This window comes from Maniola hyperantus, chromosome 10, assembly GCF_902806685.2.
Source record: "Maniola hyperantus chromosome 10, iAphHyp1.2, whole genome shotgun sequence".
NCBI lineage: Eukaryota > Metazoa > Arthropoda > Insecta > Lepidoptera > Nymphalidae > Maniola > Maniola hyperantus.
Genome location: NC_048545.1, coordinates 9,579,350 through 9,595,410, shown reverse-complemented (window position 1 = coordinate 9,595,410; position 16,061 = coordinate 9,579,350). Strand labels below are relative to the sequence as shown.

General features: G+C 36.8%; 2 protein-coding genes and 1 long non-coding RNA gene across 7 annotated transcripts; 1 reads left to right on the top strand and 2 right to left on the bottom strand.

Annotated features, from left to right (window-relative positions):
* Positions 1-661: 661 nt before the first annotated feature.
* On the bottom strand, positions 662-6,368 carry GstD11 (Glutathione S transferase D11). Of its 5 annotated transcripts, none has more exons than XM_069501303.1 (7): positions 6,155-6,367; positions 5,290-5,433; positions 3,918-4,104; positions 3,642-3,700; positions 2,014-2,155; positions 1,424-1,588; positions 662-849 (listed from the first exon to the last, which is right to left on the bottom strand). In XM_069501303.1, the coding sequence occupies exons 2-7, from the start codon at positions 5,340-5,342 to the stop codon at positions 709-711; spliced, it is 747 nt and encodes a 248-aa protein (XP_069357404.1). In that variant the 5' UTR covers positions 5,343-5,433; positions 6,155-6,367; the 3' UTR covers positions 662-708. The 5 variants fall into 5 exon arrangements, with proteins under 5 accessions (XP_069357404.1, XP_069357403.1, XP_034828853.1 ...); XM_069501302.1 differs by lacking the exon at positions 6,155-6,367 and adding an exon at positions 5,975-6,036; XM_034972962.2 differs by lacking the exon at positions 5,290-5,433 and having other exon boundaries at positions 6,155-6,368.
* Positions 6,369-9,885: 3,517 nt separating this feature from the next.
* Positions 9,886-13,704, top strand: LOC138402879 (uncharacterized). Its single transcript, XR_011237209.1, has 4 exons — positions 9,886-10,247; positions 12,324-12,538; positions 13,016-13,197; positions 13,537-13,704. It is a non-coding gene; the product is annotated as an uncharacterized lncRNA (long non-coding RNA).
* On the bottom strand, positions 12,831-14,882 carry LOC117985964 (uncharacterized). The gene is made up of 4 exons (XM_034972763.2): positions 14,802-14,882; positions 14,243-14,347; positions 13,601-13,771; positions 12,831-13,166 (listed from the first exon to the last, which is right to left on the bottom strand). Exons 2-4 carry the CDS (start codon positions 14,345-14,347, stop codon positions 12,942-12,944), a joined length of 501 nt encoding a protein of 166 aa, XP_034828654.1. The 5' UTR covers positions 14,802-14,882; the 3' UTR covers positions 12,831-12,941.
* Between the last annotated feature and the right edge of the window lie 1,179 nt (positions 14,883-16,061).

The following is a 16,061-nucleotide window of genomic DNA, read 5'->3' as shown; positions in this document are numbered from 1 at the left end:
GACCTACCTACCTGCCAAATTTCATGATTCTAGATCAATGTTGGACCTCTCACTTATTCGTCTTATACAATACTCTCCAATACTCACCACAGCAGCGCCTGGATGCTTGAGTAGCTTATCTGATGGATAAGAGATGAGGATGATTCATCTCTTGTTTCATCTGAGATGGACAAACATGAATCACCTCGACTTGTCCATCAGACGACATCATCTCCAATGATGCACTCAAAAGTACCTACATATAGTACGCATCAGGCTGAGATGGCAATCAGTTTGGGGACGCGTCGCACACCGTCACAGCCCCCGCGCTAATCCGGTGCGGGCCAGCGCGGGCGCTGTGCGGGTATGTGCGACTTGTCGCGAACTAATACCTACCTACTTAGAAGAACTAAAGTCAAGGATTTGGACTAGGTACTTGAGCTGATGACTTTTCTACATTGATATATTGTAGCCGATGTACCAAGCCGGCTTTAATTTGAAGTCATCTCAAGAAATTTTTGAATGCCATAATATTCCAAACGCAATTTACGAATTTATATGCGAAACAGTAGGTATATTTTGTAGCATTCTTCTAAAATTAAACGAATTTCATTTATTGGGTGAACTAACCTCACATCATGTACGTGATAAGGAAAATAATAAACCACAGCGTTTGGTTGAGTTTTATTGCATAAGTGGTAAAACAAACAATGCGAGTGATTTGTAGTTTTATTCCTTCTTCATGAACGATACCAGTATCTTAGCGCCAGCCTGATCGATTTCCTCGTACCCGTACGGCTCTAAGGATTTTTTCGTTCTTTCAAACCATTTTGCCACGTTCTCGTGTGCACTGAAGTCGAATTCGAATGCCTGTAACAATAATTTAGAAATCACTCTCTACATCTAGAAACTTTATTATTAATTAATTACCTTAGTTATTAATTACTACACTAGATGATGCCCGCGACTTCATCCGCGTCGATTTAGGTTTTTAAAAAATCGCGTGGGAACTCTTTAATTTTCCGGGTTAAAAAGCTATCTCGGCTCTCTCTGTAGGTACCTACGAAATTTCGTCATAATCGGTTCAACGGATGGGCCGTGAAAAGCTAGCAGACAGACAGATAGACAGACACACTTTCGCATCTATTATATTATTATGGATAAGTTATTAATTATTATTGAGGTACAAGAGGTGAAATTGACTGACTGACATATTATTATTATCAACGTACTAGGTACTGATTCTACAGATTGTGCATCACTTCGGTGAATTTGCGGGCATCATCGGTTTAGTACATAGCTTATGGATAGTTTACATCCTGGAGACGGATTATCCGGGAAAATCAGAAACTTTTCATTGGATTTTTAAAACGTAAATCCGCGCGGACGATCTTACGAGCATCATAAACCATATTATGGCACTAGTACTTAATAAGTAACTAACCTCTAAATTAGTAAAAATGACGACGATAGAGATATCAGCAATCGTCAAGTTATCCCCAGCGAGGAACACCCTTCCCTCCAGCATAGTGTTCATCCAGCTCAGAGCTTCGTTTAATTTCTCAGCTACCTCATCGTTGTATTCTGCGCCTTGGAATAACATCGGAGCCTGCAATTAAATTATTTTTTATTGATTTTCTATTTCGGCATGAGGATCGATTCGACGAATATTTACAAAAGATATTTGATATTTGCAGCGATTAATCCGCGTAGTTATTCTGTTAAATTATTCCAATTTAGTAAGTAAGTATACTTTTTTTCTTAACAATTACTTAAACTAGGTACTAGTCAAAAATAAATCTACAAAAAAAGTTTACTTTCTCGTCCAGTCAATATCCGACAGCCATGTAGGCACATGCCTAGTTTTGGACTAAAATTTTGTTGCAACAACCTAGATGTTTCATCAAAATCAGCTAAAATTGAAAAAAATCTGCTCTACATCTATCATAGAAATTATATACTTACCTTATTGATTTAGAAGATCATAACATAGATTAGCTATCTTCAAGGTAGATTAAAACAAAATATACATACATAGAGATCCATATAGCGTTTGTACAATGTGCCGAGATCGAAGTTGAGCCTCTGGTCCACCAACGCCCGCTGCCGTGGATTCTTCGGGTACAAGGAATCATTTCGTCCGTAAGCATTTACCAAGTACGCAATGATAGCGCGACTGAAAGGAAATCATAGGTGGATTTAGGTGGATTAGCAAAAAATTATGGAATGAAATTTTAACAAAGGTAGACTACCTGTTTTACCCCTGCTGCGAAGCCCAAAAGGAGGTTATGTATTTTTGTATGTATGTCCGTTCGTAACTACTCAACGGTTCAAATGTCTGCAAACGAGCTGGCTGGTTGCCGGTTGTTAAGTGATTACAATCGCTTATTCGAACATTTGCAGCAGCAGAGGAACCGCCAATGCATTACCGCTTTTCAAGAATTTGCTGTAGGTAGGTACTGCAGGCACCCAGGTGGTGAGAGTGAAATTGTTTTCAATGGCGTGCGGTGCGTATTTTGCATGGAAACAAAATCGTAATAATATGTTGGCGGGGGACAGGCGATTGGTGAATTCAAAAGTCACGCAATCAATACAATGTGCGGAATGAGGGTACCGAACGGGCATGGGCCGACTTTTATGCTAAGCAACTGCCTAAGTTTGGCGATCGCGGGTATCCGGCTATTAGGAGTCTATAGGTGGTGGTCTGTGTAGAAAAGGGAGGGTGGGATGGGGTCAAACGAGGTAGAACACGCAAAGAGAGCTTACGTCTCAGCGGTGCCCCAGGATTTTCAACGAGCTGGTTAGTTTGGGATTGTTCACAAGTCAGATTGCCTACTTTTGAATCCGATCAAATGGAAGGAATTGGTATTCCGCCAGCATTTTCGAAATTGGTTTAAATGTTTCAAGTTAGTACAGTGTATCCCTAGTAGTAACTACCTATGCCTCTTTCCGTCTAATCATTATTGCTGAGGTGGTGACCCCTTCATTTTCTCATATACCTACCTAATGGTGGAAGTTTTTTTTACATAATAATTCGAATATAGTGGGCTCTCGTATCCTTGCGCATCCAACACGTATGATTAGATACAATTTTCAAATGATATTATCGGATGTTAGAACTTAGAGACACAATAAGCGGGACCGACTCCGGCGCACGGAGAACTATAGCCCAAAATGGTCTAGGGGCCAAAGTCAGTCACCCATCTAGTTGGGTCAGTGTTACGTAACCATCACTATCGAGTATCGGATGATATGCGATGGAAGTTAACCCGTACTAATAAATTTTATAAATGCGAAGGTGTGTATGTGTGTCTGGCAGTCTGGCTGTCTGCTAGATTTTCAGGACCCATCAGTTTAAGTGTTTCCACTAAAGTGGAGTTGAGCGGAGACGTGTGTTTTCGACCAATCAGATTATTGAGAGATGACGTGCTAAAACTATCATCGTTTAACTATAACCCTGATTGGTCTATTAAAACGTCTCCCCTCCGCTCCCCTTCAATGAACACGCACCCTTACGGATTTTGATGAAAGGTAGGTACAGGATAGTTAGACATATTATGCTACTTTTTATTACGGAAATTCCCATTGGATTTTTGTATGAAACCTAAATCCACGATGTCGTGGGTATTAGATAAACAAAGATTTAAGTAGTTTTTTTTTACCTTTCCCATAAAATAAAACCGCTGTCATCCATGGTTGGTATTGTATGTTGAGGATTCATCTGAAATTGTAATAAAAATGATTTGACTGTAGGTAGGTACAATAACATAGACCGTACGACATACCTACTTGATTATTTTGCAATATTCCTAGGTATTGTTTGATAGTTCATATTCATAGTAGGCTGTATCTACCATATTACTGACCTACCATGTTTACCTAAATTTTATCAAAATATACCTTCCTATAAGAAACTGATAAGGAAATTGTAGACCTACCTTTAAATATTCCGGTGTTTTGTGTTGCCCCTCCATAATATTTGTTAGGACCAACTCCAGGTCGATGCCCAAGGCCCTGGCGGTCATCATCACCGACCGGCATGGTGGCGAGGGTGGCAGATAGTACAGCTTTATGGGTTGACTCGGCATCCTACTGCCTTTGGGTCTGGCCGCTGCTGCTGCGTTGCTGCGGCATAAAGCTTTCTTTCAATAGGCATTGTAAAGTAGACGTTACATCTCTATTGAAATTAATATAGGTAGACGAACCGAACTCAAACATTATTGTAATGTATTACGCATTAGCGTATTTATTTGCGTTAGCTGTGATAGCCTAGTGGTTAGGACGTCCACCTCCTAATCGGATGTTTGGGGTTCGATACCGGGCACGCACCTCTATTATTTGTCATAGTTATGTGCGTTTTAAATAACTAAATAGGTATCACTCGCTTTAACGGTGAAGAAAAACATCGTGAGGAAACCTGCATGCCTGAGAGTTATCCATAATGTTCTAAAAGGTGTGGGAAGTCTGCCAATCAGGTCAGCGTGCTGGACTATGGCCAAACCCTTCTCATACCAAGAGGAGACCCGTGTTCTGTAGTGAGCCAGCTATGGGTTGATCATGATGATGATGTATCTGTTTGACTTTGTGTTTTCTTAACAAAAACAATCGTTTAAATGAGGAAGGAAATGATAGGGCCAACCCTTGTTCAATGTTTTCTTAAATTAAATGATTTGTCGTGAGTATCTTTAGCAGACTTAAAGATTTATGGTATATGGATTGAAAAAGAGATAAAATAAGAAACAATTATTATTACCTATAATGACACAAAAAACAGTGCATATTATAATTATTATACATATTTAGATTTTAGGTGCGTGCATTAAAAAATATTGCTGATTAAACTTCTTTCTACCAGTGCTATATTCACACTTTTAAGGTACCTTATGAAATAGGTAAGTATTTTAACCTATGTACATATTTTATAAATTATTCCAATTCCAAAGTCACCTACTATTACGTAAAGTAGCGTGCATAGATTTAATCAGGCTTGTAATTTGTAAAACTCGACAAATATATTTTTAGTATCTACTTACAAGTTAACTACTCACAATAGTCGCTCGGTAAAATACACCCCACCTGCCAGTGCCACACATTTTCCATTAATATAGATATGAAGTTAATCAGATCATATGCCCATAAATTTATTATTATCAGAGAAATGGAAAACCACAACACACTTACCTTTATAAGATTAGATTCTAACAAACACGTAATTATTGATTGGTACCAGAGAAATCCATTAAATATGTTATTATATCAGTTAAGTATTCACCAACACCAATTGATGCAACAGTTTTACTTTTTGCTTACCATTTAAGGTTGATAAAGAGAATTGTCGTTACAATAATTGGAAGCAGCTTCATAATATTCAAGATTAGATTACTTATATAGCAAATAATTTTCGATATCAGCCTAATCTTCACAAATAAATACAACCATAAACCTCCGTAGTTCCTAAAAGTTTAAAATTACTGCCTAGGAGATACTTTTCTATAAAAAAATAAAATTTTAAGCCATGCATTACTACCTACTTAATCTCTATTGTGAATGAAGTCATATGCCGTGCAATTTTTTAATTCGTAGGTACCTATCTAGTTTTGGGTCATTTTGTTTCTTAACAAGAATGCTGTGATAAAAAGAGAAATTAAATACTAATTAATCAAAACGTAAGGATGCCTGTCAACTAAGCGGAGCGGAGCGGTGGTTAGTTGACCAATCATATTTTTGAGATTATCACGTCATCTATCAATAATCTGAGTCTGGACAGGTATCGTAAAAATTATTATATTAAGGTTTTTATACGAAGGATTTTATGAAAATATATTCAAACTTTTTTTTAAAGAAAGTCATATTCCTCAGGTTTGCTTTAACTTTAAATAAGAAGGCACTTTAAAAGCGAAACTAAACTGTAAAAAAATTTAGAAAGCACATTTTATCAATTACAATCCAAATCATTCCAGAATCCAATTTCCAGATTAGATAATTTTGAACTCACTTTGCAACATGTATTTTCTGCACAACCGTTTTGTCCATACATTGCCCCAGTTTGGTATTATACCACCAAAACCTAATTTATAATGATAAGTAATATTTTGATTTATTTACAAGAATAAAATTTACGTCTACTACTTTAACTATGTATAAATGATTATTATCATGTTATGATCGTACCTACCTATAGATGTAAAGTCACCTGTTAAAATAAGTTTAGGAAATGTTATGAAAATATTTTACACGTTTATATTATTAGTTCACAGTTTTGAAACGTTGCTAGCTAGCTACCACGTTGATGATCAGTGAAGTTGTGAGAAGAAGTAGATTTATACCATGATTATTGTTCAATGTTATGGTCGAGAGAACCATGGTAACGAATAGGCGGGCCCGCGAACGGCCAGTCAGAGTGACGACGCAAATAATTCATATATTTAGATACTTATGTATGTCCGTATATCTACCGTTTTTTTATATCTTATAGTTCTTGTAGTACTTGATGGAACCATTCAATACTTAATACTGTTGTACTTGATGATTTATTAGTAACTAGCGTATGCTCGCGACTACGTCCGCGTGGACTACACAAATTTCAAACTCCTATTTCACCGCCTTATTTTCACAAATCCTTTCTTAGCGGATGCCTACGTCATAATAGCTATCTGCATGCCAAATTTCAGCCCGATCCGTCCAGTAGTTTCAGCTGTGCGTTAATAGATCAGTCAATCAGTCAGCCGCCTTTTCCTTTTATATATTTAGAAGACTAGAGCATTATACATAATTATTTTCAATACCTTTTTGATGTATTTAGGTATACTTACATTTTAAAACACAGAGCTTATAAAAAACGAAACATACTCGCTAAAATAAAATAAGTAGAAGTAAGTACCTACCTAAGCTATGAAATATTTTCACAATTTATAAATAAATAGTGCAAGCAAAACCAAACCTAAAAATTATTTTCAAACACAAAATCCTGAAAATAATTTCGTTTGATGATAGTAAAGGTACCTATTATTAGTTCAAGTAGTTGGAAATGAATCCCGTACTAAATTGACGACAAACGACGCCAGAGTGTTTAAGGGCTTTTCATGAACGTGTTATAATGATGGTAAATGGCCAATTAAGCCCATTGTACGTAAAAGCCTGTATGGTTAACTGAAATTGCATGTAAATGCAAATCATTAAAATATACCTACATATCTCTTGCTACCTAAGTATAATGCTTGCTTTTATGATTGTAGTTGCTGTGTAGTTTGTACTAATAATAATTTTCTCTCCTGTGTCATCATCATCATCATCAACCGATAGGCGTCCACTGCTAGACATAGGTCTCTTGTAGGGACTTCCACACGGTCTTGCACCGTCTGAATCAGCGGTTCCCTGCGACTCGTCTGATGTCGTCCGTCCACCTAGTTGGGGGGTCTTCCAACGCTGCGCCTTCCAGTGCGAGGTCGCCATTCCAGCACCTTGGGATCCCAATTTTCCGCACAATGTGCCCTGCCCAATGCCACTTCAGCTTTGCAACCCGTTGAGCTATGTCGGTTACTCTAGTTTGTCTAAGGATCTTATCATTTCTGATTTGATCACGTAAAGAAACTCCAAACATAGCTCTCTCCATCGCCCGCTGAGTGACTCTGAGCTTTCTTATGAAGTCCATAGCAGGGTTTGCCCACTAGATGGTGTACCTACTTGTATATTTTATACCCTTTTACTTAGGTAATTGTATTTCTTTACAATTTGAAAAGAGCAACTGCTGAGTTTTTTGCCGGCTCTTCTCAATTTAAGCTGCATTCAGAACCGGTACCGGAAACAGACTCAGACAGACGTAGCACAAGAAACATTAGTTGTCCTATATGAAATAAGTAAATTTTGAATTTGAAAAATAATGTTAGGTAGAGATTCCATAGCCTCATGTGGTGGCAGAAGGGTTGGTTCATTTTTTGCGCAACGGATCAGCCTGACTGTCCAGCGCGGAAATGCAGCCAGTATACAGGCACCATTCCACACGGGCATGATTTATATAGAAATATGGTAAGGCTAGCTTTAAGTTTTATTGTAAAATTTTCAATTATATCTAATAATAATAAAAAATATTAATATTCATAGGCTTGTATGAATAAATAATAAAAATTGAGTTTATAAGTAATAACTGAAACTGATATTCAGCCGTATTAAAAATACAAAACGGTTGAAAGGCCTATAAAAGTTGTATAAAATGTACCTACAGAGGTCGATAGAAAGTCGCCGGATAACTCTTATCAGTAATGCGATACTAGAATGCTACTCGAAATAACATAAAAGAGAAATGCTCTGTTATCAAGCCAAAATGTTTTTTTTTGTTATTGTTTTTTCATCATTTACTTACGTAAGTATTTTATCTACATACTTTGTTTTTGATAAAAAAGGTTTGACATGCACCCATTACCACTAGCTAAACAATAGACGTCATGATAGCATTTTCCCTGTATTCTACTTATGGCCTAAGAGCCAGCGCGTGCCAGAACTTTCTTATTTTATAAAAGCTGAAAGTATCTATGTGCATTGTCCCCAACTCTGGAAGGAACGTTTGTTTGAATGTTTGCTAGGATCATAGTGCCTTTGGGAGATAACAGGTAATAAAGGGGTACAAAATCTTACGTCAAAGTATAAAGTCTAATTTTTTATATTTTTTTCGGTATTCTGATTACTATTGTACGGTATTCTATAGTATTAGAATCATCTCATGCATTTCCAGACAATTGGTAACCCCCTGCCAGACACCTTTTAAAGTTTAATAAATTATCAATGTTTAAGGGTGTCTGGTGAGGGCTCTCACGACACTAAGTGTCTGGCAATGCATGACATGATTTTTTTATTATAAAAAAATTAGACTGTATACTTTGACGTAAGATTTTTATACCTTTACTATGTACTTGTTATCTCCCAGAGCCACCATGATCCAAACAAACATCCATATAAACGTTCCTCCCAGTGTTGGGGACATCGCAGAGAAACTTTCAGCTTTTATAAAATAAGGAAGGTCTGGCACGCGCTGGCTCTCTCTCTAAGTATTAGATAAAATACCTAAGTAAGTATATACAAAATATTCAAAAATAGGTTATTTCGATTTGCAATAGTCAATTTCAACAATAAAACAATTGAATTACAATTGAGTATATTTCAAATTACCATTATAATTACACGATATTAACCAAAATAAGATTAGACAAATAAACTAATCAGAGATTGCACTGACTTAGAATAGGATAACTATAGATTGTTTGTATGGCACAACATTTCACTTTTCATCCAAAACTTCAACAGTAGACGCACTGCTCGCATTGTCGTTATTCTTTTCTTCCATTTGTTCCGTGGCCTTTTCTATTTCAGCGCTTTTATTGACAACGTTTACATCGGGAGACTCAGTTTTAATAGAGTTAATTCGTTCTCGATTTTCTTCCGGCGCTTGCCCATCACTCTGGGTTATTTTCATTTTTCTACTCTTCGAATTTCCCATGTTAAGTCCTGAATGTGGGTGATCTCATGTATGACTGATGCGTATTGTTGATAACTTTTCTGCTTCACAAAGATAAAATCTTGATAACAGGCCTGAAATCTTTTTAATTAAACAACGGGCCATAAGCTGGCGTTAATATAATGATAAGAGTACCGAGTACCGCGAGCATACAACGCGAAATTGCAACTGCTGTAAATATTTAGTAAAACATGTGGTTATCATACTGCTCACAAGATAAGGCGCCAATGACACATAGCCCGTATAAACGTTACATTGACCGCATGTTTATTATATTGTTTCCTTCGTATAAATCAGCTATTTTTAAAATATCCTCCACAGTACCTACTCTTGACTGCAGTGAGGCCAAAGTAACATAATTCACAAGCCAATTGCTTCAACTAGGTTTAAGAATTTCACTCTAGACTTGTTTATTTCACTAATAACAGCTGTATACATCAAAAGGAAATGCAATACTGGTAGGTACACTGACATGATTCAGTGTTTGAAATACTTGTTCAAAGTCGTTGTTTTGTCGATTTATCTCAGTTCTTTTGTTATCTTTTGAGTCACCAGGACGAAAATAATATGCCACTGAGTGACATCACGCAAATACATGCACAAGGTTATCGGCTGCACTTGTGGTTCACTTGTGTAGGTACATGATGTTTAGTAAAAGGTCATTTCATATGTAGAAATCAAAATAATATTTAAAACCGAATAAGACAAACTTGTACAATGTTGTTATTATGAACTAACTTTAACAAAAGTAGCATTTAAGGTTCGTACGCATCTGAGCGGCGCGGCGCGGCGCTTCAGTGAGCTTCACGTCGCGGCACAGAGCTTCAAAATATCATTTCTATCATTTTGTATGGCGCATATCGCACTAGAGCGGCGCGGCGCGGCGCTTCACCGCGCGTTGCCGCGCGGCACGGCTGGAGAGAATATTTTGAAGCGCACCGAAGCGACGCGCAGTGCAGTGACGCTAGTGCGACATACCCAGCGGCGCGGCGCGGCGCTTCAGTATGCGTACGTCGCTCGAATAAGATACACGCGCATCTTGTTAGGTATTTAAAGTACAGGCAAGAATCGGCAAGATAGACCTCAAAATAAATAACGTAGGTTTAATTTTTGACACATGACGTGTTCCTCATGCTCTTAGAAGTATATCCTCAAAGGTCCCAACCCCTAGGATGTCGGCTTCCCCCCTTCCCAGTGTCTAAATGTATAAATGTCTCTCCGAGCGTTATGAGAAAACATCAATGGTAAAAATAATCCTGATTAAATAACTATAATATATTATGTACATATTATACCTACCTACTTCATCTAGGTAGAATTAATAGTTTCGGAAATATGCCTACCTATTGTTGTACTTGTGTTTATATTATACTAGCTTATGCCCGCGACGTCGTCCGCGTGGACTACACAAATCTCTAACCCCTATTTTACCCCTTAGGGGTTGAATTTTCATAAATCCCTTTTCCACGCGGACGAAGTCGCAGGCATCATCTAGTTGCATTTTTTTTTAGATTTTTAATCCCGTGTGAACTCTTTGATTTTCCGGGATAAAAAGTTGCCTACCTCTGTCAATTCCCGGAATGCAAGCTACCTCTGGTCCAAACTTCATATAAATGGGCCTTTAACAATCCCGTGGAAATTCTTTCATTTTCCAGGATAAAAAGTAGCCTGTCCTTCCCCGGGATGTAATTCAACTTTGTACCAAATTTCATCAAATTCGGTTAAGCTGTTGAGCCGTGAAAAGCTAGTAGATAGACAGACAAATACACTTTTGCGTTGATAATAATATAAGTATGGATATGCATAAATATTTTTTTATAATTTCCATAAAAACTATCATCATCATCATCATCATCAACCGATAGATATGTCCACTGCTGGACATAGGTTTCTTGTAGGATTATATTACCGACCTGTGTGGTATACCTATTGTTTCTAATGTAATTTCCACAAAAACTATTAGGCAATCGCATAAAGAATTTTGTCTTTGACATTCTGAAGTAAATGTGAAATGGTACAGAGTCATTAAGAAGGCGAGGAAACAAAATGTGATATCCTTCTTGATAGCGTGACTTTGGTATGTCAGCAATCCATTTCTTCTTCTTTTTTAGGGTTCCGTACCTCAAAAGGAAAAACGGAACTCTTATAGGATCACTTTGTTGTCTGTCTGTCTGTCTGTCTGTCTGTCTGTCTGTCTGTCTGTCTGTCTGTCTGTCTGTCTGTCTGTCCGTCTGTCTGTCAAGAAACCTACAGGGTAGGTACTTCCCGTTGACCTAGAATCATGAAATTTGGCAGGTAGGTAGATCTTATAGCTGACATTTGGGGAAAAATCTGAAAACCGTGAATTTAGGGTTAGATCACACAAAAAAAATTAAATTGTGGTCATGAACTAATATTTTAGATTAGTATTTTCAACTTTCGAAGTGAGTGACTATACCAAGTGGGGTATCATATGAAAGGTCTTCACCTGTACATTCTAAAACAGATTTTTATTTATTTTTATGCATCATAGTTTTTGAATTATCGAAATCATACGACTGTAGTACGGAACCCTCATTGCGCGAGCCTGACTCGCACTTGGCCGGTTTTTTCTCTTCGATAATTCGTTCTTCTTCTGCACAACAAAGAAATAATAATCAAATCCTCTTCACTGTCGCTCATCTTGCGACGTTGTTGCTCGTACGCGAACGGGTGTAGAAGTGACGCGCAAGTGACGCGAGCTGCCGCGTACTGAAGTTGTAGTGCGGTAGGCACCGTCGAGCGGCCTGAGGTGAAGCGTTCTGCAGTCGGACTGAAGCGCCGCGCCGCGCCGCTCAGGTGCGTACGAACCTTTAAGTGACAATTTTACGTGAATTCTTCGCCTCTTAACTCAATTATTTCTTCTTCCAAACCCGTTTTCATTAGGAAGGTTTACATATTTTCTTCCTGTTCAGTTTACGTTATGTTATTTTCAACGATAGAGTCACGCTCCTACTTGAGATACACTAAAGATGAGGTCAAACCACGAAGCAGAGTCAAACCATAATATAGTTTATCAGTAACCGGAATTAAGTAAGTACATACTTTAAATGTTGAATCATAAGTAATTACGTCACCAATTATTTAAGTTCATAGCGTATGCTTTGTTACGCATTATGGATATACCTATTACCTACCTACCATGAATTTTTCTGTTGTGTGCTGTTGTCCTTTTTTGTACTTAATTTCCTAATGTTGAAGGTTATTCTATTTAACTGACTGAAATATTTCTACTTTTTCCTTTATTTGTGTTAATGCTAACATAATTTGGCATCCCATTGCAATGTAGACGGGCCTCTACAAATTGACTAACAGTCAGCAACCTCCGATTCCAATAAAAGTAAAAATATTATGTTAATATTTTTTTATTTATCACTATAAATTCAATTAATAGATCCTTACATACATTTCAAATACCTATCTACATAATTAAAATCTAAACCTTTTGAAGTTCTCTATACTTGTTAATAGCGGTCTCCACGAATTCAGTCGCCCTCTTTAATCTTTCAGGATTCACTAGTGACACTATAATATCATTCACATAAGACAATGGATCGATGTTGAAAAATTTACAGATAGAAGAAAGGTTGGATCCGAAGATAAGCGCTGGGAGCGAAGTGATGACGAACATAATGGCCCTCTTTATGAATCCAATAACGCACTGGAAAGAAATAGGAAATTACATATTATAGGTATATCGTCGTATTATTATAAAATCATTGTAAGTATGATAAAAATAAAAATATGTAGATCGCAATAACTAATGAAGTTCAGATCACCTGCCTTAAAATAATTATGTTATGGAGCAAGAGCTGATTATATTTTGCTAGTTAAGCATATTTTAGCTGTTTTTTTGGCAAAGCTAATATCTAACTGGATACTTACCTAAATTTCTCAGTTATATTGAATACCTACATGTTTCATTATCATTCAGAACATTTCACGAGGAAAGTTTATAATTATTATTAAGTACGTACGTACGAGTACCTATGTATCGTAAATAATTCACATTAATTATTATTTATCCATAGAATAGATAAGCACACCTGGGCGAAGCTGAACTAGTTTGCAATAAAATCACAGGAAAAGACATACCGTTGCCACAGACCAGATCAGCCTGATCGGAGACAGGATCAAGTCTAATGTGGTCACAGCAGGAGGTGACGAAACTACAGCAGTGCGAACTCCAACATCATAGGTCACTGCAGGTCGCGGCTCTACCTTTACCACTTTATGCTCTTTATAAGGGTAAGGGAGTGAAATAGTCTGAAAAATAAACATACACGATATTATAGAATAAATAGATTGATTAAAAAGAAGACAAAAAAAACGGTCAAGTGGGAGTCAGACTCGCGCACCGAGGGTTCCGTACTACAGTCACATTTTTTCGACATTTTGCACGATAAATCAAAAACTATTATGCATACAAATAAATAAAAATCTGTTTCAAAATGTACAGGTAAATTCCTTTCATATGGTACCTCACTCGGTATTGTAATCTTACATTGAAAGTTGAAAATACTAATTTATTTGTTTTGCAACACATTTAAATTTTTTTTGTGAAATATCTACAAATTCAAGATATTCGGATTTTTTCCCCTTACGTGTGCTATAAGACCTGCCAAATTTCATGATTCAAGGTCAATGTGAAGTACCCTATAGGTTTCTTGACAGACACGACGGACAGGCGGACAGACATACAGACCTTAAAATAGGTAATTAGTTAGATATACTTACTGGTGCTGGTGGATCATCAAATTCCACAAGATTATTATCAAAGTAAGCGTACTGGGCTCCATATACCATGGACAGGATAGATGCAATAAAGATAATTTTGAACATCTGTAAAAAAAATAGGCAAAGAATTTTTTTATTCATTCAGATACAAATTAGCTTTGGAAGTGATGAGGCAGTCTAAGATAGAAGCAGGCTAACCTGGAAGAAGTATGGCAATTTCAGGGCTGTTTATTTTAAACCCATACCCCTTATAATTGTTTTGTACGCCGCATCGGACCATGTAGCTACGGCTGAAGGCCTACCAGATTACCCCTGCCAGGAATCGAACCCGTGACATACCTTCCATAAACGCTTGCTCTACACTGCGCCAGGGAAACCAAATAACATAAGAGATGAAGTTAAAAAATAATTAAAAACTTATTATAAGCTTGAATGGGAAGCTGGAAGAAATCTCTATTTACAGATAAGCATTTCCAATGTAACTTAATTTATTATTACTTTGTAACTACATTTTTTTGTATATGAAAAATAAAAATAAATAAATAAATAAAAAACTTACCTTTTCAATATTATTCACTTGTATTTAAATCACACTCTCCTTTCAGCGACACGATTGGTATGATATTTCAAATTAGGTTTCCCATTTTTAAATACGAAACCTCTGACTTAAATAGGTCTATTATTAATTGCATTTAATACACAATTGCATAACAAAAAACCGGCCAAGTGCAAATTAGACTCGCGTACTCAGGGTTCCGTACTGCAATCGTATTTTTTCGACATTTTGCACGACAATTCAAAAACTATGGTGCATAAAAATAAATTGAAATCTGTTTTAAAATGCACAGGTACAGCCCTTTCATATGATACCCCACTTGGTATAGTACTACTTTGAAAGTTGAATAGCAATATTTGTTCATGAACACATTTTAATTTTTTTCTTGTGATATAACCACAAACTCAGTTTTCAGATTTTTCCCCTCGTGTCTGCTATAAGACCTACTTTCCTACCAAATTTCATGATTCTAGGTCAACGGGAAGTACCCTATAGGTTTCTTGACAGACAGACAACAAAGTGATCCTATGAGGGTTCCTTTTTTCCTTTTGAGGTACGGAACCCTAAAACTCCTAAAAATGGAGCAAACTATGCTTAACATAATAATTATAATTTAGTAATGGGAACCTAGTGAGAACAAATTAAGGATGATTCACTTCCATTGCAAGTCACTAGCCCAGGTAGTTATTTCTGTGCGTCATCATGGCGTTATCAATTTTCTAATTGATGGATTAATTTATTAAATGGTGGTTTGGATAAACATCGAAGCTTTTAACTGTAGTAAGTCTGTATAAAACTGTCATAATCTGCGACGTTTTATTTATCTTAGGCCATAATAATCCAATTTTAGCCTGAAAAGACTGGCACAATGAGCACAATATGAGCAGTACTTAGGTATAAACTTCGAAGAATAAAACTGTGATTTATCATAATATCTACTGGGGAAAATTCATTCATAAGGAAATATTATATACTTACATTCAGTTCTGCTAGTGTCGTACAAAGTTACTTCTTCACTTATCAAAAGAAATACACAACCGTTTTGTGTTTTCAGTATCACAAAACCGTGATTTATCGTGTTTTCAGCTAAAAACAGCAAGCGGCGCAAGTATGCCTCTCTTATTGAGAGTTACTGCATTTTTGTTCCGTTTGCCATGGATACCCTGGGGCCATGGAGTCTCAGTGCTAAAAAAATTTACGAGACATTTCACCCCGATTATAGCCTCATCTGGTGACAGTAGGGCTGGCTCATTTTTTGCGCAA